The following is a 21,681-nucleotide window of genomic DNA, read 5'->3' as shown; positions in this document are numbered from 1 at the left end:
TGCTATCAGTTCAAGCTAACATACACGTCACACCTTCCCTTGCACGGCCAGGGGCTTGTAGGTCAGAACTAACCCCCTGGGACTGCTTTTCCTGGATATTTGGTAACCGCTGCAGACCACAGAGCAAATCTATAACTCACCATCTGCATGACACACCACTGACTAAACAGTGGTGCGTAGATTGCAATTATGAGTGTCTTTTGATTCTGCGCCTTGAGCATGCACTGGTGTCCATGATCCAGGATCCATTAGAAACACCAAACTGTTTCATTAACTGAGGTATGTCAGGGCCGTGGAGAGCTGGTGCGATGCCTACGTGCAAACTGTGTGACAGTGAGGGATCTGCTGAGGAACTTCCCCAATGAGTTGCACAGGCAGTGACGATGATGAAACCCTGAATGGATGTGACAGCTTTGGAGCCAACACCAATTGTCCGTCACTCACCTGCGTGAAGCCTGTGCAGGCACAGAGAGGAACGATTTCTCTCAAACTCACGCCTGCTGTCAAAAAAAAAGGCTGCAGAGAAAGTCAGGTACGTCTAACTGTCCACTTTCTGGGAGGTGCCTGAGACATTCAAAGTCATCTGCATGGATTTGTGATTGTTATCCTTCGTCACAAAAACAATATACTACGTCAAGCCACAAACCAAAGGGATTTTGGTAGAAATAAGAAAATAAATGGCTATGTAAGTATCCCAGGCGATGTGGATTAGGATCCAGAGCTGGTTTTGGTTTTTCTCTACCATCTTCCCACAAAGAAGGCAGAACACATCCAGGGTGACAGAGGAAAGTGAGTGTCACACAGCACCCGGGCCTCTCCATAAATGCTAGGTGCCACCTCTTCCTTGGGGAAGGAGGGAAAGCAGGGACGAGTGGCCGGGAAAGGCTCCAGCAGGCAGCACCGACTGCCACCAGCCTCTCGCAGCCCCGCTGAGCTGCGGGGACCCATGCTCAGGCAGAGAAGTCTCCTGCCAGCTCCCAGCCCAGGCACAGCTCCTCTGCAGAAAGCTGCCGGACGTATCCCGGCCAGACCCACAAGATGAATGTAAAATTGAGTGTAGCGGCAACCAGCCTCGGCCGACTGAGCGTCCCCCACCTGCAACCACGCTGGGGATCAAAATCCTGAGCACAAGGAAAGCGAAGCAAAATCCCCAAAATCGTAAGGCGCCGGCACAGCCAGACAAACATCTCCAGGCTCATATCTTTCTGCCCTCCTTATAAAGTCTCCTGATTTTATATATGGGGCACAAAGTAAGAAAAGTGGATATTTAGCCACAGTCTTCCATTTAATTTGCATGGTTTTCTCCCTTTTTTTTGGCTGGAGGGTCTCCATCCATCCTGCAGTTCAGCAGGGATAGAAAGGGGCTCTGCTTTCACACTGGAATTTTATTTATGCAAACTTTCTTAAATTATTATTACCCCCTTTTTTACAGCTCTAAGAGGCACATTAAATCTACAGAATGACTTTCACCCAAGCAGGCAGCCAACGTACAACGGGTCCAAGAGCACCCACAGCTCTGCTGACCAGTGCCCTGGGCACGGAGCGGAAGCCGGGGGGCGGCAGGGAGGACCCCGCCAGCGCTGCCATCAGGCTTTTGCTCACGTTCACGACACTCGCAGCCCACTCACGGCAGGATCCCCTGACTGCATCTACACTTTTCCTGCAACCTGGAAAACGATGTCACCAAGCGAATGTAGTGTCTCAGGCAGTCAGGCAAACGTCTGGAAGACAATCATCTGGCAGGGCTCGGCCTCCTCAGCCATGCCTGGCACACCAGCGCAGGAGGAGCCCTGGCACCGCAGCACGGTATCCATCTTTCGCAAGAGGCTTTAATCAAAATCATTCCGTTGTTTGAGAAGAAGCAACACAGGCAAATCTTAGGAAACATAAACCTCATTCACGATAGAGAAAAACCTGCAATGAAAGTCCTAAGAACTTAATCGCTAAAGCAACCCCAACCACGCACTGCCAAACACTTGGCAAACCATCTTTCACCTCATCCATGACCAGATTTTGACAGCAGGCATACAGGGCATTTACAAAGAAGGATCTGCAGGTATAGCAAGACTCACCCTTGCTTTAAAAGATGCACGACAGTAACTGTCAGTTAACCGAAAAACCTATGCTGGGAAGCTGATCCAAACTCAGGTAAAGATCAATGTTTCCAGGGGCTCCCCATCCTCCCAACAGCTGCAGGTTTCAGCTGAACATTTGCACCACCGGTTTCAGGGTGAATTCTCAGCTGGGAGAGCTCCCCCGTAATCTTCACGTGCCCCCCTCCAGCGATGCCCACTTTCGGGGAAACCCGCGGCTCTGTCTGTAGAGGTAAGGAAATGTCTCTTACGTTTTGCAGGGCGTCTTGATACTGCGGCAGTGACGAGAGCTGTGACTCGGAGTGGTACGGGGACAACCCTTTCCTCAGAGTCCTCAGGTCCCCCGTGCTGGACTGCTGCAAAGACAACGACAGAAAACAGGACAGTCCGTATTAACAAGAAGGAAAGCTGTGCCCCTCCTGCTGTATTGGCTTTTCCCATGACCACTTCTGTCCCATCACTTGTTCCCATTACTTCTCCCTGCAACAGCAGTGACAGTGAACATTGTAATAAAATGCTTCTTCCATGCCCACACCTAGAGAAAACATTTGCAATCAGTTGGAGGTGAACTGTTCAAGGTCTACTCCATTAAGTGATACAGCAAGAAAGCATTTTGATTTTACCTAAGTTCCTACATGTTCGTTAAAAACATTTGTTAAGATGCAAATGAAAAAATATTTTTACTTCAGATTAAACCAGAATCAGCAAAAGAAATCCACCAGGAGACATTTTCTAGATTTTTCTTTTTAAAACAGCATAGGCTATTCCAATCACCTGCACGTGGAAAGCAATGAGAGTTTGTAAACAGTGCTACTGAGAGTCACCTAAGCTTGCAAAATGTGTGTGACAGGAACAGCTTCTTATTTGGTTATAAATTTGCATGCACCCACAGGTCTTAAACAAAGTCAAATAAATAAAGGTAGTCTATATGACCCTAGAAACCAGATAAACGCAATCAATAGTCTGCGCTCAAAGGGAGAAGCAGCACTGGGTGTCGAGAGTACTGAATAATCTCCCTGGAACAAAGTTTCTGCCTCATGTTATTAGTTCTCTCTCTCTGAGATTCTGAAACAGGACGGTCCTAGAACAAGTTGTTCTCATTTATAAAAGTACACCCATAAAACGCCAATACACAAGTAGCCAAAATCAAAGGTCTGGGAGAAGATTATATCTTTTTATTAGCAATAAACATCCTCATTAACTTTTCATATTCTTAAGAGTATCATGCAGTGCACTATCCTCTATTTTAAAGCTATAAAATCATGACCTTTTAGATTTTTATGCTCCATTAAGACTTTTGACTTGCATTTGCTGCAGAAATGATGTTTTCTACTTCAAAAGAACCAAAGAAAAGCCACTGGTGCAATAAAATTTAAGAGGAAATCTCATAAATCAGCTCAACTGTATATAAAAAGCCCTCAGTAACCCCAAAGGCCTGACCATAACCGAGACTTTGGGGACTGTGGCCGTGCCCTGAGCTCTGGAAATATGGGAAGTTCATTTCCATTTCTTGCTTTCATTTAGCAGAGAAGAATTGGTGCATTCAGAATGGATACATCATTTTCTATCAGTGTCAGAAACATTTTCTTGTAGCTACATGGCCTGTTTTAGGACATGTTCAACTTTGGCTTTATTTCAAAATGTGGTTTTCTTAGGTTAAAACATCTAGTGTGACCCAGTGTTTTCACAACCATTCTGGCGCACTCACCCTATCAACTTTCCTTTTACAAGCTGTGAAGAGAAGGGTAGTTTTCAAGAAGGCCATCATGAGAAATGGATGCTAGTCCTGTATCACCCAATCTGCTGGGAACTGTTGTGCCTCACATGGCGTCAAGTGACACGGCATGACTTGAGCATATTGGATGTCTGAGATTCCCTTGAATTTACAACGTGACATCAGAGAAGATCGTGGCCTATATTTCTTTTGCATTTCACAATAGAGAGTCAGAGACAGAAAGATCTGAAGGAGATAAAGTTTAAGCTAAAAAGTGACTGCTGCAAAACTGAGTTTCCTCCACCATGCCTGGGAGGTATATACTTTCAAAGGAAGGTTAGCAGGTCGCAAAGGAAGATGATGAGAAGACTCTTAGTTTACTGGCATTGTCCCAGGCATGTGATGTGTAGGGGTTTCTTGGTGGTTATCCTGAAAAGATTTTACCCTGGCTGGTTACGCTTCCACTGCCCTCCTGTGTGCAACCTCTTCTTCACTATTGTATGTGCACGGCGGTATGTATTGAGGTGCACCTCCTGGAGAGTCCCGACACTCTGCTACCCACTCCTTCAGTGTGTCAGCTCAGGAGCTCATGCACCCTTCCCGGACATCTGTGACAAATGGGCACTTGCACAGGCAAGGGAAAAGCAGAATAAAACAGCAGAGCAAAAATGTGAGGTTGTAGCTTTGTGCTGGAGACCCCAGAGGTCACAGATCTCCTCGAAGGCTCTGCTCCAGAAGGATGTGCACTGCCTCGCCAGTGTTTAGAGGCCCTGGATTGCTCAGACTTTTGCAAACCCCACTGAGACTTGCAAGATGCCACGTGTTTACGGGGCACCAGGAGTGTCGAAACAGGTATGAGAAAGAGAGATTTGGCGGACATTTGTTTGCCTCCCAGAAACTTCTTCTCTTGCCCCCAAATCTGATTGGGTTGGTTTACATTAGCATGTGTTTCATCACACTACAGCTTGTCCTCATAGAAACTCAAAATGCCTTGCCCACCAGAGGAAGCAAGGCAACCAGACCTAAGTCTAGTCAACAGACAATATCACACTGCTGTGGCTAAAAATACCCTAGTTTAAATTGATTTAATTTAACTGCCCTATGCTCCTGCCTGGAGCAAGAGTCTGCATTAATCTCAATTTGGCTTAAATTGGTTGAAATTGTGTTGGTAAATATACAGATACAGTCAAAACTCTGCTCTAACAAGTGTTTATAATGGATTAGTTCTATTGCTTTTTTTAAGCAAATCCCATTTAAGACAGTGCACTTGTGTGTGACAAAACTATTGTTAGGTTGTTTCAGTGACTGCTGATTATGAATCTGACCTAATGCATTCAATTTGATGGAAAGATTCCCACTGAGTTCAATGAACATCAAAACAAGCTCTTAATTAAAGAAAAGAAAGGAAAAGAAAAAAAAAAAAGAAAAAGAAAAGAAAAGACATCTAAGAAACAAAAATGCTGAAGAGAGATCTATCCAGAAGAGGAATGAGGTGTTTGGGGCATGAGGTAGGTTTGGTAGGGCAAGAAGAATCTTCATCTGCCATTGTTTATAATGCATCCGTGTTGGAGATGGCCAAAGAACCACTTTTTCCTACCGCTGTCAGCCGTAAAGCCAGTCCCTTTTATGAGCACTCCACTCAATGCAATTTTCCTTCTACATTGCCTGGAGTTTGTTCCAAAATGTATCTTACTCAAGCTATTTTTTACAACAGCCTACCAATCACAGTTCTGCACTATTTATTTTCCTTGCACTAAAAGCAAATGTGTATTTCTTCAACATAGAAGAAAAACTGCTTCTTCTTCCTTTGATAAAATAAAATGGTGCAGTGACATGTATTCATCAGACCTCCCTAAACATTTACACATTCATTGGGCTTTGCTATCAGAGCTACCCAGGAAAAGAAAGTGAATCCCTCATTAAAAAGCAATATGACTAATGATGCATCAGAATGAGTAGCCATTACTCCACTTAAACCTAAGTTAAAAATCCTGGTATTTGCATTGGCAATTCACTCACAAAATGAAATCTCTTATTACTTTACCCAATTTTCATTACTGAGATGTAAGTGGATCCCAGATTGCTTTTCTAGTCAGAATGGCATTTTAAAAGTACAATCCCTGATCATCTCTGCTCATCATCATTGTTGGAGATTATCTCAATTGATGGACAACATGGCTATAATAAATTACCCTTTGGGTAAAATCACATTTCTGGAGTTTCAAGGAATTTATCAGCAAAATCATTTTCATCTGAACTAAAACTCCACGGGAGAGTGCTGTTTCGATTAAACTTTTATTGGGAATGTTTTCTAAGCTGAGGAGCAGAAAGAGAGGGATGGACACAGAAAAGGAGACCAAGAGAGGGCTGTGGCAACTCATAGTCAGTCTTTACTTAACCTGATCAAATTTACAACTTGCATAACCTGAAATACACTTGTCCCCAGCAAATGCCAACTGGCCACTGACTGCTCTGGACTAGCTCTTGCTCTTTTACTGTGAATTTTTTTCGAACACTAGTTTCATCCAAATGTTAAAAAAAAAAAAAAGGAAAAGGAAAGGAAATAGAGAAAAAGAAAGCATCATCTCCTGACTTTCACAGCGGTACGGAAGTGCAGGACCTCCCCTAGGTCTAACTCAGCATCACTCTACGTGGCGTTGCCTCCCTTTACCGGCCGATGAGCACGGGGACGAGCCTGCAGACCCAACACCTTCGCCTTCAGTGCAAACCTGTGCTACACACTGCCAACGCTGACAGCTCCACAGTGGTCCCTCAGGCACAATAACTCTTCATTATCTGGAAATAATGACATGACATTTATTGCTAAATTTTTCAACGAGGCAGAACTTGAAGTGACCCCAGAAGATACTGCTCTTGGACCAAAGCCTGAGATCTTTGTCAGCCCCGTTATGAAAGAAATGGACCTAGACATGCCTCTCCTGGTGGGGGAGGGAGTTTTGCCTACCCATACCAGTGAGAAAAGAATAGGACTAACAAATCAGGTTTTTAGTAAAAATAGACTGCAAACCCAACTTTTTCTCTGCCTAGAAAACAGAAGCAATTTGATTATTAACATGGGTGGAAAGTGGTAAGTATTTTCCATAAAAAATAATGTATCATTTTAAATACTTTAGATAGAAATTAAAGTCTTGGTGCTTACCAAAGCCTAAAATTACATTTTTAAAAAAATCAGCGAACACTTGTTCCTATCAAAGCTTTCTATCCTGCTAGCAGGGAGAAGAAATGGTGGCCTCTGACTTTTTGACCTGGTGTGCTGAGTGATTTAATTTGAAAATAACACAAATAACACATGAAGATGGATGGTGTTTGTGGTATTTTAAGGTCAAAGTACTAAGAAGAAACATTTATTTTCCTTTCCATTTCTGTCCAGTAAAGTCAGATCAGTGCTGTGGCCATGTTGAACCAACTAGGAAGATAAAGTGTTGAAAACTTATAGACAAGTTAGACAAATCACTGTTCTGTTACCCTTCAGTGTTACTTCTGCTGGAAGGGAGAAAAAAGAAGACAAGGATTTAATTCCAAGGCACTTTGATGTAACAAAATGGACCATTCTTAATAGAAATTAAATACAGAAAGACAGAAATTTACTTGACAGATAGTTCTCAGCATTTATGAAAAAGATTAGCAAAAAAACCAGAACAATTTCAATTAGAATTATGTGTTGAAGTGACTGAGGAAAATTAAAAAGCGACACTGTCAGCTTCCAGTAATTCATGAATTAGCATTCAAAACGGGGTTGTTACATAAGTAGCCTTTAATTGAAAACACTGTTTTCTCCTTTCGCATAAGTTGTAACAGCTGAAGGCTGAACAGAGGTTAAAAAAAAAAAATTAATCATAAATGATCAGTTTGACCCTGTGCCCTGCAGAAATATTAAAGCCTTTAAAAAGAGTCACAGCTTCCCTTCTCCCCACAGGCTGTGGGGTCACCTTGGAGCAATTTGGGTGTCTACACACGGGCACCCCGTGCCTGAGCGTATCCAAGGCACCGCGGAGGCGTGGCAGATGCGATGAAGAGCTGCTAGAGACCCGCATCCTTCTGGTGCAGGAGGGACAGCCCTGGTGGCACCCGAGGACTATGTCTGAACAGCTGAGATGCTGCTCTCGTCACTTCTTGGTAATTCATTTGTAATCTCCTGCATTGTGAAAGCTTCTTCTCCTGGTCCTCATGCCGTTAAAAAAAAAAAAATCAAGCACCAATTCGAAGGCCAGGAGTCCTACAAAGCCCCTTTTTGTTTACCTCTGGGGGGTCCCTTTATAAAGGGATGGAAAAATGTGTCCAGAATGAAGAGGAGAATCAAGCATTCGTGAGTCACGAACAGCAGACTTCCCAGAGGACTGTCATTTCAGAGGCTTTATAATAATCAGCTTCATTTTCCTACAATGCAGACCCACTGGCACTAAGCTCAAGAGAGAGCAGATTACACACCGCACCACTTAAATTTATTAATATCATACCTGCTATTCAACATAACGTTAGAAGAAACTATATATCTTAACATGAAATGCAACTAGATGGAAAGGAAAACTGTGACGAACTCAATATTGGCAATAGAAGATACCTGTATTAACACCAGTTCAGAAGATTTTCTTTGGACAAATGAATATGCCACACCATCACCCAGCCCTCAGAGAGACAAGCAATTTCCATTTTTTAGTGGCTACTCCACCTTTTTACAAAACACAAGATTTCCTTTAGCTGTCATTTAAATATCAGGGTGAACCTGGTCCTTAGCAATAGGGCAAGGGCATCCCAACCTGGCCATGTAAGCCCATAAGGATTTGGCCTTATGATTTGGGTAATTCTCTAATTTCTCTGAAAAAAAGTCTGCATGAAAACATGTCATTCTTACTTCATATTCTAGTTTTACCCCATAAATCTTGGATGTTAGATGGAAAACTCTGCTGAGACCTTGGCTTTTGGTTATATATATTTGTGAAGAGAAAAAGGAGGAAGGTTTTATTTCAGTCCACTGGGTCAGGCTGCCTTCATCTTTATGGACTCTTGTGCTGCCCATTACCTGAATTACTTGCCTGTCACTGTAATATAAATTCTTAAACCTACCGGCAACAATTTTCTAAACCATAATTGTTCCAGTAATTTAAACGGCCTCAATTTTGACACTCAACAACCCATTGTTTGCAACTGGGTAATTAAATGGAACGTTTAGCTTAAAATCTTTTCCTGTTATTTCCTGCAGCAATTTAGCTAAAAGTACCAACTTCTCTTCAGGTAGGTAAATGGCTTTGATTTGAAGTTGGTCAAAACTCAGATGTTACTAACCAATGGCTTTTGCACAAGCACAGGAGGGAAATAAAAAATAATTAGGGGCATATTTAATACATTCAGATGATTAAAAAATGGAAATAGCCAACATTAGCGTGTGAAAGAACAAGCAATGAGAGCCCCAAACAACCAGCAGCAATATTAAAAGGCAGCCCCCAGATCCAAGAAGCTGTTTGTGGATGCATTAGCTCTCTCTACCTTACTGAAATTTCGTGGCAAGCTGTTGCAGTCAGTCAGCTAGAAGGGAACAGAATAACATTATACATTTGGAAACTTAACAGAAAAAAGTTATTTTATCATCTTGGAAAAAATTCCATCTTTACTACAGATGACCAAAATAAGCTGGTCTTACATGCAGCACTTGACAAGATAATATTATTATGTGAAATTCAATCCCTTTTCCCATATTAATGAATGAAGTCTTGCAGAACCCATTATTATCTGCACAAACATTAACATCGTACTATCCCGATTTAGAGTATGGTGACCCCACAAAAAGTTGATTAAGCTTGATAACCTTACTCTTACTCACAACTACGGATATTTTATACCAACAGAGTTCAATGGCACTATCAGAACACACCACTCCCTAAGAACGACCTGGCCCAAGATATCCTTAGTAATTCCAGCAGAGAAGTGATATTTTGCTGAGGTAAAGCAAAGCAGAAACACATCTCAAATAACGTGAAGGAGATGCTGCAAAGCGCCTGCCTTGTGCAGCTCTGACACGGGCACCAGGGCAATGGCCCCGCTTTCTCGTGACCTCAGCACCACGCGCGAGTGGCCCTTGCAGGCAGCCTTGTGCCCCAGCGAACACCCCCTACCACATGACCTTGCGCCAAGATTTCCTCCTTATCTCATTAATCCGTGTTTTAGGGTCTCATGCAGCAGGAAGTTGACGGATGCGCAATTTCACTGTGTGAAGCTAGCAAATAATTGAATTAAGGTTCAGTAATTGCAGTTATCACTACAAGACATATTCAAGCAAAAATAAGCTCAGCAAAGCGCATATCTGACTTTAAGTATATGTGAAGAGTCCCATTAGCTTCAACAGCATTTATCAGGCAAGCTGGAAATTACACATGAGAGTGCAATAAAAAATCAACGTATTTGATTTTGAAAGAACTCTGCAAATAAGGAAAAAAATTAAGGGATGAGATTAAAACTATTTAACATCTTCCATGTCATGTAATAATACGAGCTTTCTGTAACAGGAGAGATTAAATTCCTTTACGCTGGTTCATATCCCTGTTGTACACGCAGCGCATCCAGGGATCATTCCTTAGACTGGTGACAAGGGCTTCAGATGACAATGGTCTGCCAAGACACCTACTCTCCCAATTCCCTCTCCAGTATTCAGCCAGCAGGTCACAAGCACAACCTCAGCCAGTTTCATCGTTTTTAGTTGTTCATGTGGAATCGGAAACGGTACGACCCTGAGAATGAGGTGCAGAGCCCTCGTACAGCAGCAGCAGCACAGGGAGCTGTACGGATGCATTTGGACGTTGTGCCATGGCCGGATCTCAGCCATTCGCAAACGCAAGACAGGAAGGAGCACCCCCACTTCTGCCTATGCTCTGACTTTCCCCTCATATCATGAGCTGCATTCATACAAGCTGGAGGGGCAAAGCAGCAGATTTCATCTGGTTGCAATGGTGACAACTGGAATCCTCTATTGTCAGGGGAGCTAACACTTTGGGAAAGGCTTAATAAATACCAGGAGACAGTCAGTAAGAGGCTTAGCAGATTTTGCCATGTAAAACCAGTCTTGGAGAAATATTTTTATTAGTATCTCAGTGGGGTACAGGCAACAAAAGCTGTGCAAGTTTCAAACCTCTCCATTCTCTGTAGCAACTGAGGTAGGGAACTTTAGTACACTGTTAATATTCAAGAGTGTCTGTATTTTTTTCCTCTTGCTTTAGATCAGCAGAGAAAGATCAACCCCGTAACTCATGGGAGACTCGGATAATCAGCTCAAACCAAATTGCAGTATATAATTATAATCACACAACTGGCAGGCTTTGCTCAAGAGAGAATATGGGCTGGCGCAGCTGAGATTCAAGCATCACAGCTTTTAACCCAAATAGAAATGCAGCTCAATAGTTAGCAAAGCCAAATGGAGTTATAACCATTGACATTCGGTGTAGCCCACGTCTGGTCTGTGGCTTGTATGCAATGAGTTTAAGAGTCTCAGACTAATGGAGCTCATCCGTGGCTCATTAGCACCAAAATCAGTCTCTTCATTAGGGATGTCAATGGAGAAGCTAAGGAATGCTGCGCCAGTTCCACCAGGCAAGTAGATGTAGATGTGGATGTAGTATTAAGCACACAAATAAACTCACTGGACCATCCCCTGGAGTCACCTTTCATTTTCTTCTGTCAACTGCACTCCAGGCAACGAGGCCAAAGAGGCCAAAGGGAGCCACGGCACCTCCTCCCAAAAGCTCAGCCACAGCAACACCGCTGGGGCTGCCTTCAAGACACTCCCCACATCCCGTAAAACGAGGGAGCTGGGAATGAGGAAGGCAAAGACCTGAATCCCCTTCTCATAAACCCGAAAAGGTCCCTTGCAGGCTTTAACTAATGCTGGGACCAAGCTGTCTGAGGGCTCTGCTGGCCTTCTCTCTCTTCTTTTGAACAGCACACTCAAGCCCCTCTCTTCTGGAGGACCACTCAGATGTTCAAAGTCCTCTGCTGAACCAGCACTCAAATAGCCGGGAAGAATCAGTTACAGCCAGTCTTAATTTTTATGAGATAGTTCGAATATTCTTTAAAAGTCTCCTACAAAGATTTAGATTTGCATTTTTGGCTTCATGAAGAGCAAAACAAAACTGAAAATTTTATCACAAACTTATAGTTTTGGGTAAAGCCTCTTTTTTTTTCAAAAGCAATGAATGATTAACATCCTTCCCATACTTCCCCAAGTTGTTTTCAGATATCAGACACTGAATTTTTCTTCAGCTGGTCCTGAATTTGGCATTGAACTTACTGCAAAAATCTGTTCTTAAGCCTCTGCAGCTATTGCTTACTTTCCCCTCGAAACATTTTTCAGTCCTTCTCAGATGGACGGATCACTGAGAATCTGTATACTTTGAACCTCTCTACATGTTACAAAGACACAAAATGCTGCTTCTTCATAGCCTGATCTAACTGCAATTAAGAGCTTTTTCCCTGACCCTGTCCTCATATACAGAAAAAAGTGGAATCTAGTGAAATGACTAATCCTGCATTTCACAGCTGGAGGTTAAACTGAGCCTCATTAAACCCAATGTTCTTGCTTACCCACAACAGAAACAAATGGGGCATGGCAGAGCTTTGCGTGTGTGCGTCTCTCTCACACTCATACTCTTACACAGAAATTCAACTCCAGTCCTTCAAAAATTTTGAGTTAAATTGCAAGAAATTATATGATTGTCTCAAATTCCTAAGATTCAAAAAACACTGTATGTTTCTGTCTATCTGTTATTCGACTTCTGGATTCAGAACTTTTTGTACTATATTTCCTAGGTTTTTGGGGAAGTCTATTTATACATGCCAGGTGACATTCTCATAAAATCCCTTGATTCCACAGGTGACAACCCCCAGAACACACAGTACACCATCCAGCTTTCATTACAAGTTGCAAAAGCTCATTTCTGTCATTGATCCTGCTTTTTAGATGTGTTTCTACCCATGAATGGGAGGTGAATACTAAGAGAATATTTGTCTTGGTAGGTAGCAGCCCAAGACCCTTACGTCCAAGGTCAATAGAAGGAACTCCATTATCTTAAAGGGCTTGAAAGTATTTTGGATGCAAGTCTGAGACATCTTTGAACTGCTCTTTTAAAACTGTACATCTCTTATTTGGGGGGGAAAAAATCATTTTATTCAATAAATACATATTGTTTACTTAAATCTCAAGTCCACTTATTTGATAGCAAATTGGTCAGATCAGTCTTGTCATTTTAATTCATAAAAGAAGGAGGTGAAATGAAACACACTTGGACATAGATTGGTTTTGCATGCTACATTTCCTTAAAGCTTCTGCTGCCACAGCTAAGAAAGCTACATTTAGGGGGTTCTGTCACCATTTTTTGCATTTACGCATGTAAGCAATGCAATGTAATTAGAGGCCTAAATCAAAGTTTGGAGAGTGGTCTCATGAAAGGTCTCATGAGAGGTTTCATGAAAATCTGGTTCTGAGTGAGCTGTACTCCAAAATGCATGGAGTCCTGTAGAAAGTCTCACCACTGACTTGAAAGGAATATTCAGACGAGGTCCCAAATACGCATCTCCTTTTTGATTAGTTAAAGTTAATATGCAGCTAAAGATTTAAACAGCGCATAAAAACGGTAATATAGTAACTTAGGGCATGTCCCCTTCAGTATTCTGAATTTAAATGGAGACCAAATGCACTGAAAAGCTTTCATGTCTGAGTTGCTCTCTATTACAAAAAAATCCAATTTCCCTTGTGAGACCTTAAATTAAAGCCATTATACTTATCCTCCTCACACACAAACAGTAGGTAGACTTCGGGGAAATAAGACAGGTTTGCAATTTTGTTCCGCTCGTGGTGAGCATGTGCAACGCTCCTGGCGCGAGCCATGGCATCGCAACAAAACTCCGGAGCCGCAATTCAAGGAGAGGCCCGAACATTAAGACCCATCGCAACTCTGAGAGCCGAGAGGCAACTCCACAGGCAGGAACACAACGGCAGACTTGGCACAAAAGCGACTGACAGTAAAACAACAGAGGAAATTGCACTCTGACTCTCCTGGAGCCAGCCAGCACATTGTGGAAATTTCTTTTTCTCCTCCGTCCTCCGCTCTTCAGGAAGAGATCAAGCTCTCCCCTGAACAGCATTTACATCTTTGTTCTTTGCAGCACTAACGATTCTCAGGCTCTCTTCAGTCCTGGGGTCCAGTTTTTTCCCCCTCATTTTCAGAACAATATGCTAGAAACTGCCTGCTGGGTGCATGTTTGTGCCAAGTTCACATTTGCCTAAGAAGGATTGAGGCAGCCTGCAGATGCCCTTACCATGGAAGCTCCTAGCTCAAAAACCTCAACTCTGTTTTAATAGCAGTGTTTACAGGCATTATTTACTATCATTTTACTATCTGTACAGCTGCAGCCTTCTTTTAATTCAGGCTAAGCATGCAGTTTCTTAAAAATAAGACTAAGCACAGTTTTCAAGACCTTCCAGGGATGCTCTAAAGATCTTCCAAGGATACTCTAAATCCCCATCAGCTAGTAGGCAGATACTGAAATGCTGTGAAGTGCTGGTAATACTGAAGTCTGTTTGGCGATTTTAACTAAATACTCTGATGTTCCTCATAAATCCCAAGGGTTGTCACTCCTTATAGAATAATTTTTTGTATTTCTGCTCTGCACCAGGGGACCTGAAATTTTCCCTGAAAGATGCACCAGGACCTCATTGTCAAATGTCTCGCCTGCCTCTGCTCTATTCAAAGCTGGGCTTTTTGAAACAAAGGTGTGCAACGTGCTCTGGGCATCTTTGAGTAGGAAAATGCCTCTGGCATTCCTGTTCTGAAGGGAAAAGCCAGACACAGCTCAGCAGAGACTATAAACCAAAAGAAGTCCCGACAGCCAGCCCATGGTGCATGGGACTTAGTTACGAGGAGAGAGAACAGGGTGATGAGTCCACAAAGCCTACAAACTTCAGTTTTAATTAAAAGTGCCCAATCCTTGCCATTGCACAGAATGAGCTGAAAATGCAAAATAATGTGAAAGAATGGCCAGAAGTTTGTCACTGTTATTACCTCTAAAATGTATGCATTAGTTATAAAACTAACCAGAATTGACCTTTGGTGCTCCCGAAGCTCATAAACATGGGTTTCTCTAATCTTGAGAAGAAAGGGTGTAATTACAAATTCATTTTCAGTTTCAGGGGCAGTGTAAGGTGGCTTAAGCGGTCTATTTTCCGCTTCGACGCTTTCAGCTCAGAGGAACGGAAAGCAAATATGGTCTCCCATCTCAGGGGTTATATCTTAGTAATATGGAAGGTACCCTCATCTACTCAACCAGACACCGCGAAAGAGAGGTTAACACCAGCTCTCCTGGGCACTCCCCACAGTGACAGAGAGGAAAAACAGGACTTCTCCCACATGATGTTGCATAGGTTAATTGCATGCACACAGCAGAACTTAGTGCACTTCTTCCCTAGAGAATTCGAGCCTATAAAAGTGATGCCTGTGAAGCTCTCCAAAGCCAACACCCAACATTCCTCAGAGCTTACGTTCATCTTCTTTACATCTCGACTAAAACTTCCAGAAACCAGCTACACTCGTGAGAAAGGCTGACACCGTCAACCCCAGGACACTGAGATCCCCACCTGCTCTGCGGGGTCTTTGCCACTGTGGTTACACCACAGACGCCTACCAGCACTGGTGAGCAGGCATCGAGGGGTCTTTTCTGGTATGGCATTCGCTTCAGCATCCCCCCAACCAATATAAATCAGGGCAACAAAGGCCGTGTGTTGTCAGAATTGCTGCCAGCACAGCGATGCCATACAGGACCATGACTTTCTAGTTAACATGGCCATGCCAGCAAAACATTACAGTGTAAACCTGAGTCAAAGAAAGGTATGAAACTGGAGTCGTTTCTCTGCAGAGAAAGGAGAATGGGAAGAGCGATGATTACTGATGGGTTAGCAATGTCAGAAGCAGCTCATTTCTCAACTGGAAATACACCTCTCCTTGCCTAGAAAGCAAAAGAGGTCAAAACCAAAAAAATCCATATGCAGCTATCATAAATAATATCCACTTCTCCATTTACTTTCCTCCCCCTGCAAAGTGTGGCTCATGAGGTGGTACTTCTTGACCTCCCAAGGGGAGGAAAGCTCTCTCCATTAATCCGTTCAAATGAGTCACCAGAAAAAGAGAGGTGTGAATCCCAGCACGCCTGCGCTGTAGATGACACGTACAGCGCAGAGCAGCCACCTCAGCACGGGCTGGAGAGCTCTCACCTCTCCCATTGAGATTTTCTTCCGAAATGCTTACAGAGAAAGGAGATGTGAGGAAGCAGGAGAAAAAGTGCAGGCTGGGAACCCCTGCAGCAACTTAATTCCATGCCTGAAGGTGGTACAAAGACACCACCTCTCAGCATAGCTTCACACCCCAGATGCCGAGGAAGATAAAGGAACAAATCTCACCCAGGGTGCACCAGCTAGCAAAGGGGCATTGTGTCTCCAGCCACTGTAATATAAATCCTCCTGTAAAGCCGGCAATATCATTTGCAGCACTGGCCTTCTCGGGTTTTCTCTGGATGAAGCACTATTTCAGCTCTATGTTTAGCACTTGGAGAGAAGCCAGGAAGACTTCTATAACCACCACTGATTTGTTAATCCCTTAATGCACAGGCACTGTTTGTTACTTAGGACGTCAGGTTTCATCACTCCTCAGCACACTGGTGATAGAACTTCTTGACACCAGACTGCAAATATTATTGCAATGTCAATACTCCCAGGGAGAAAGCCAAGCCGAGTTAAAATGTGACTTTGGTGTTGACAAGCCAGTTTGGCATGGCGGAGTTCAAACAGCCAGGATCACCTGGCAACTTTAAAAACAGGAGGAAAGTTTGCCAGGATCCTTTTTGACTAGATTCTTATCCCAAGATCCGCATGGTAACGGCTAAACACTTTCCAATCACATGAAGCAAGAAAGAATAGAATAAGTGGATTATACTTCTCCGCGGAGGTGCTGGGAGCAACATGTACATATGCATGGAGTCTGTGCCTATACAGATTTTCCTCATTTTTCTCATTAAAAGAGAAAAAATCCAAATCTAGGTTTGTAGCATCACAGCTTTGGAGGCGATGCAGTGCAGTATCCCCAGGGACTTCACCCAGACCGTGGCACCTTCAACACTTCTCTTGTTGCCCTAAGGAGAGCTGTCTCGGTGCTATGATAAAAAAGAGGTATTTTCTGAGTGCGATCTAAAATAAGTTGGATCCTGGTCTTTTTGGAGGGCACAGGGGCTGCACAGAACATCAGAGCCAGGCTGGCGTCGGTGGCTGCTGCTGCCGGGGAGGTGGCTGGCCCTCTCCAGAGCACGGAGCTGTTTTAAGATCATTTCCCTCCCTCCTGGATTCAAACGTTTGTAGTGACCGAGCCTGAAAGGTGAGGACACCTGAGGACAGTTGTGCGCGTGGAGGAAAAGGCACAGCCTTCCCACCCAGGACGGCACGAGGATGAGGGGCTGATGCGTGGGGCTGCTTCAGGCTCACGCACCCCGAGACTAACTGGGCTTCATCCTCCCAGTGCAATAAGCCCAGGCAGCTATTCAGCCCCTATTAATTTACCGCCCATTAATTACCAACCACTTTTTTTTGGCCTCATAAGGCAGATCCGATGCAGTAATGTGCTCGGCTGTGGCAGGACGAAGCTGGGCCAAGGGCACGTTGAGCCCATCCCCAAATCCACACACATCCCAACTGCCCACACACAGCCCATCTGCTTATCAATTGCTCCAATTAAATAGTCTCGGGGTTTCGACCACCACCAGCTCACTCATGGCTTGGGAGAAAGACAAAGGTAGTTAAAATTAAATTAGCAATTGATTAGTACATGAAGCCACTCGGAAGCAGTTGAGTTGAGCACCCTTTGGGGGTTTTAACCCTTTGGTGCCCTGTGAGTTTTGTTTCATGGCTAGCAACGCCAATGAGTACACTGGAAATTTGGGGTAATCTTTAAAAAAAGCTCACAGTCAGGTCGAAATGTGTATTTCAGTAAAAATAAGATTTAACAAAATTATTTTATTGAAAATTCAGTAAGCATAGAGTCTTCTTTTCAATTTTTTTTTTTAAACAAGAATGTTTTAGAAACATGATCCTGGAGCAGTCTATTTTCAGACTTGGAGAAATGCAAAGAACAGCACAACATAAACTGGCAAAAAGGTATTTTTAAAAAAAAAATAATTAGAAGAGTTTTTTTACTTCCAGTCCTTATAATTGGAAAGAATCTGGAACAAAATGACTGTGAAAGTCAGCGTTTGAAGTAAGAAGCAAAGTATAGAAAAAAAACCTTTAAAATGCCAGGGAGGTAGAACAGTCTAACAGTGAAAACATGCAAAGAACAAGAGAAAAAGGGTAACTCTTCCGATGGTTTAAATAGACAGTGTTTCAGTGATTTCTGCAAAGCTGCCCCTGTTTACATCAAGTGCTGTGTTTTGCAGGGCATCCAGCGGACATACCAGACAGAATGACTGTTTTCTTCCCGCTGCTTGACATCCCTATATACAGATAGGTAAGCACCAGGAGTGATCAAAAGCCCAGTGGCACGTGGAGTAGACTTTGAAGGGCAGATGCAAGCAAAAAAAAGTGCCAGTTTTAAAGAGGTCTGTTTGGTTTTAAGCAAGATCTCAAATAAAAGCTGAGAGCCAGCACTGCACAAAACTATTCCCAAGGCTGTCCTTTGACTACAGCCTCCTCTTTCAACAAGATAAAAGTCAATGTAAATGGGCAAGCAAGACAAAATCCTACAGCAAGGGCACAGGCAGCGCCAGACCCTCACAGCATCCCTGGGAGCAGCAGTGGATCAAGGTGTTCTGCAGGGAGGCATTAATGTATCTCCAAAACACACACAGACACTAACAGAGGGTATACTTTTTTTTTCTCTTTCTTTTTCTTTTTTAACAACAGGAGACCCAATTCTGTCAGTGGGGCATTGATATGAAAAGAGCATTATGCTCTTACCCTGGTCCACTGAAAGCCCTTGTGCATTCAAGTGGGCAGTCAGACACAACTATACGGAACAGGAGAACCGAGCCACATTAGTATCTATTAGGCAATAAAAAACCTACCTGGGAAAGAAGCTTGTTGTCATCCTCCAGCAGTTTCACTTTTGTTTCAAGTTGCCTGATATAGTTGGAAGATGAGTCTTTAGGAAAAGAGAAAAAATATGTTTAAGCTTCTTGTATTACAGGCAAGTACTGTCAGACAGCGATACGTTTTCCCCCTCCACAGAAGGCAAGTTTGGGAAAGACCTAATGAATAAAACCCCAAATGTATAGTATGAGGAGCGTATTCTGCCAAAAGCTTTTTTCACTAAAAAGCTGAGATTCAGCAATAGCAATGTATTCTGTGAATCTGTATCAGTGCCACCAGGTTGGGGGGTGGGAGGTACAGAAGGAAAGTGAAGTTGAAATACTGTGTTTCATAATTTTATAGAAGTAATTTTTACAAGGAGGACACCGCCACAACTGCCAGTGCTGTAAAAGGGGCAGCAGCGTACACAGCAAGGCCACAGAGCTGCAGCGTGCACGCAGCCCGACGTACACAGCAAGTGCCTACCCAGGACATCTGTTTTTTCTAGTGCAAGCACGTGACACTAAACAGAAGAAATACCAGGACAATAAAATACAGAATAACCTCACATAAAATGGTAATATTCAACCTGAAGGAATGTAATGGCCAGTTTACCATTGTAGTAAGACAGCAACACCAGATAGAGTGACTTGGCATAGAAGATAACTTGCTGGAGAGCTCTGTGGGTGGCTTACTGCTCTCCAAAACATCTGGGTTTTGTTTTGAAATGTGCTTTGAAGCAACACATTTGCAAATTTCGCAGGGAAGAAAATAAAGGAACCTGGGAAAACCTTTTCTCCTTTTTCATTACAGCTTAGCAGTTTGCCATAGCTCCTTCCATCCATCTGGATATTTGCAAAATTTTTCCTCCACTTGTAGTTTTGGTAGCAGAGGCTGTGAGTTGTTACAGCAGGAGAAAGAGAGTTTTGCAACTTAAGCATATGAAAAAGTCCAAACATTTTCCACACTGCTAAAAGGGCTCTGCAGAATGGAATTATATTTTACCTCATCTCATTTATTATGGCATGACTGCAAAAGCCACTATTCAACCACAGGACTTCCCGCCGAGCGTGAATCGGCGAGGAACTGAGCGTTAACGCAACCACGCTGATGCGGGTCGGTGCGCGTTGCCGATTGCCAGCACCCTTCAGGATCAGCCCCATGACGGTTAGCAGGCGCCGCTGGCTGCATCCCTGCGCACACAAACCCACGCCCATGCACACGTGTCAGGGTTAGGCTGGCTCCGCGCTAAACAGCTTGTCTTTGCCTTTGCCAGTAGCTGCCGAACGCACTCGGCACAAGGCCGAATGCCGTTTCTTGGCCACTCTGGGGGCAGTTTTGCAGAAGAGCTAGCATGCAAGCTTCAGCTGATCACTGAGAGCGCTTTGACCATTCAAGAGAAAAATTGGAATATGCTTGAAAAAGTGCTGCCATAGACAAGTGCCAAACCACACATAAAGGAACAGCAGGACGGATCGGAGTCAAGTGCCCATCTAAAGCACAAACACTCTCAGAGGAAATACGCTCACTTTTTTGTTTGGATTGTGCTTTGTCCAAACCCAAGAAATCCAAACAAATCCTCATGAAAAAGGTTAAGAAGACACCGTAGGAAGCTATGTAAGCTCAGTGAACTGTTTAAGTGGTGGTAAGGTTCACAGCAATATCACCTTCAGCTGCAGGGATCACAAACTCTCTCTGCCCAACAACCACCCCAACGTGGGAGGAGTCTCCAGGTCAGAGGAAAAGAGGGCAAACCAAGTAGGTTATAGGATCGGTCCGTAGCACCTTCTCCACAAAGGCCTTGTGCCAACAGCATCGTGAATTTAGTCATGCATATCAAAAGGCGGCGAGTATAATGCTGCAGAAGATCGGTGCTAAAGTCAGCAAGATTTCAGCATCAGCTTGAACAACTGGCTGAGTTAGTAATGAACCTGTCCTCCAGCAGGGTGAGAGGGGAGTCTGAGATTCTTAAATATAAAGCCAGGAGGACCACAGTCCCTTTGGTCTGACCTCCTCTGTGCCCCAGGCCACCATACTTTGTTAACTTACCCCTAAATTCAGTCCAGTAATACCCATTTGGCTAAACAATTCTCAGAACAGTCTCCAGCTCTGTCTGAAGACAACCAGAGACTCCACCACTTCCACTCCTGCGCTGGATACAACAGCCTCCATCGGTAGATCTGGTCAGATAAGGTGTCCTTCCCCTTCCCCTCCAGCTTCACCGGTAGCCGCAGGCAGAGCTGAGTGCCTCCACACAATGAATGCAGTGATCCTGATACAGCAGGTCCTGATTTTTATCTCAAAGTATCGGGGCACTCAAAGCAGCTTCAAGGAAGGATTCAAAGCAGTGTCAAAGGAGAGGCTCAATCCACGCCTGCCTGGGAATCAGGGATACGCCTCTGGACCAAGCACAGTGTCTGTGTGCATAAATTGCACAGACAGCAACACTTGCATAAACAAGTGTAAAAATGCTAAGATAATGCTAAAGAAGACCCCGATGTGATGCCGGTACCAGACACAGGCTCTACAAGAACCACAGTTATTGACAAAGCCCGTTGCCCGTTAGCCTGTTTCCCAAGGGCAGGGAGCCTGCTATATGCAGTCCCCCCCCCACCTTTGTACTCTCTTATCACTACTAAGTGTTTGTATTGTGGACCACCACACCACATCGTGTGCAAAGAACAGCAACCAAAAAAAAAAAGCTTATTTTTTCTGATGAAGACAAGCCTTTTTTCCCAGTCCCGTGCCCACAAAGGGCAGAGAAA

General features: G+C 43.7%; 1 protein-coding gene across 1 annotated transcript in view; it reads right to left on the bottom strand.

Moving 5' to 3' along the window:
- Window positions 1-21,681, bottom strand: part of CCDC85C (coiled-coil domain containing 85C) — a 113,705-nt gene that overhangs the window by 24,616 nt on the left and 67,408 nt on the right. Inside the window, exons 2-3 of the mRNA XM_075151115.1 lie at window positions 18,913-18,989; window positions 2,345-2,449 (exon numbers count right to left, since the gene is read on the bottom strand). Coding sequence (XP_075007216.1) covers window positions 2,345-2,449; window positions 18,913-18,989 — 182 coding nt within the window. The remainder of the gene's footprint in view (window positions 1-2,344; window positions 2,450-18,912; window positions 18,990-21,681) is intronic.

Source organism: Calonectris borealis, chromosome 5, assembly GCF_964195595.1.
Source record: "Calonectris borealis chromosome 5, bCalBor7.hap1.2, whole genome shotgun sequence".
In the NCBI taxonomy this organism is placed as follows: domain Eukaryota; kingdom Metazoa; phylum Chordata; class Aves; order Procellariiformes; family Procellariidae; genus Calonectris; species Calonectris borealis.
The sequence above is the reverse complement of the archived record's forward strand: the minus strand, read 5'-3'. Positions and strand labels throughout refer to the sequence as shown.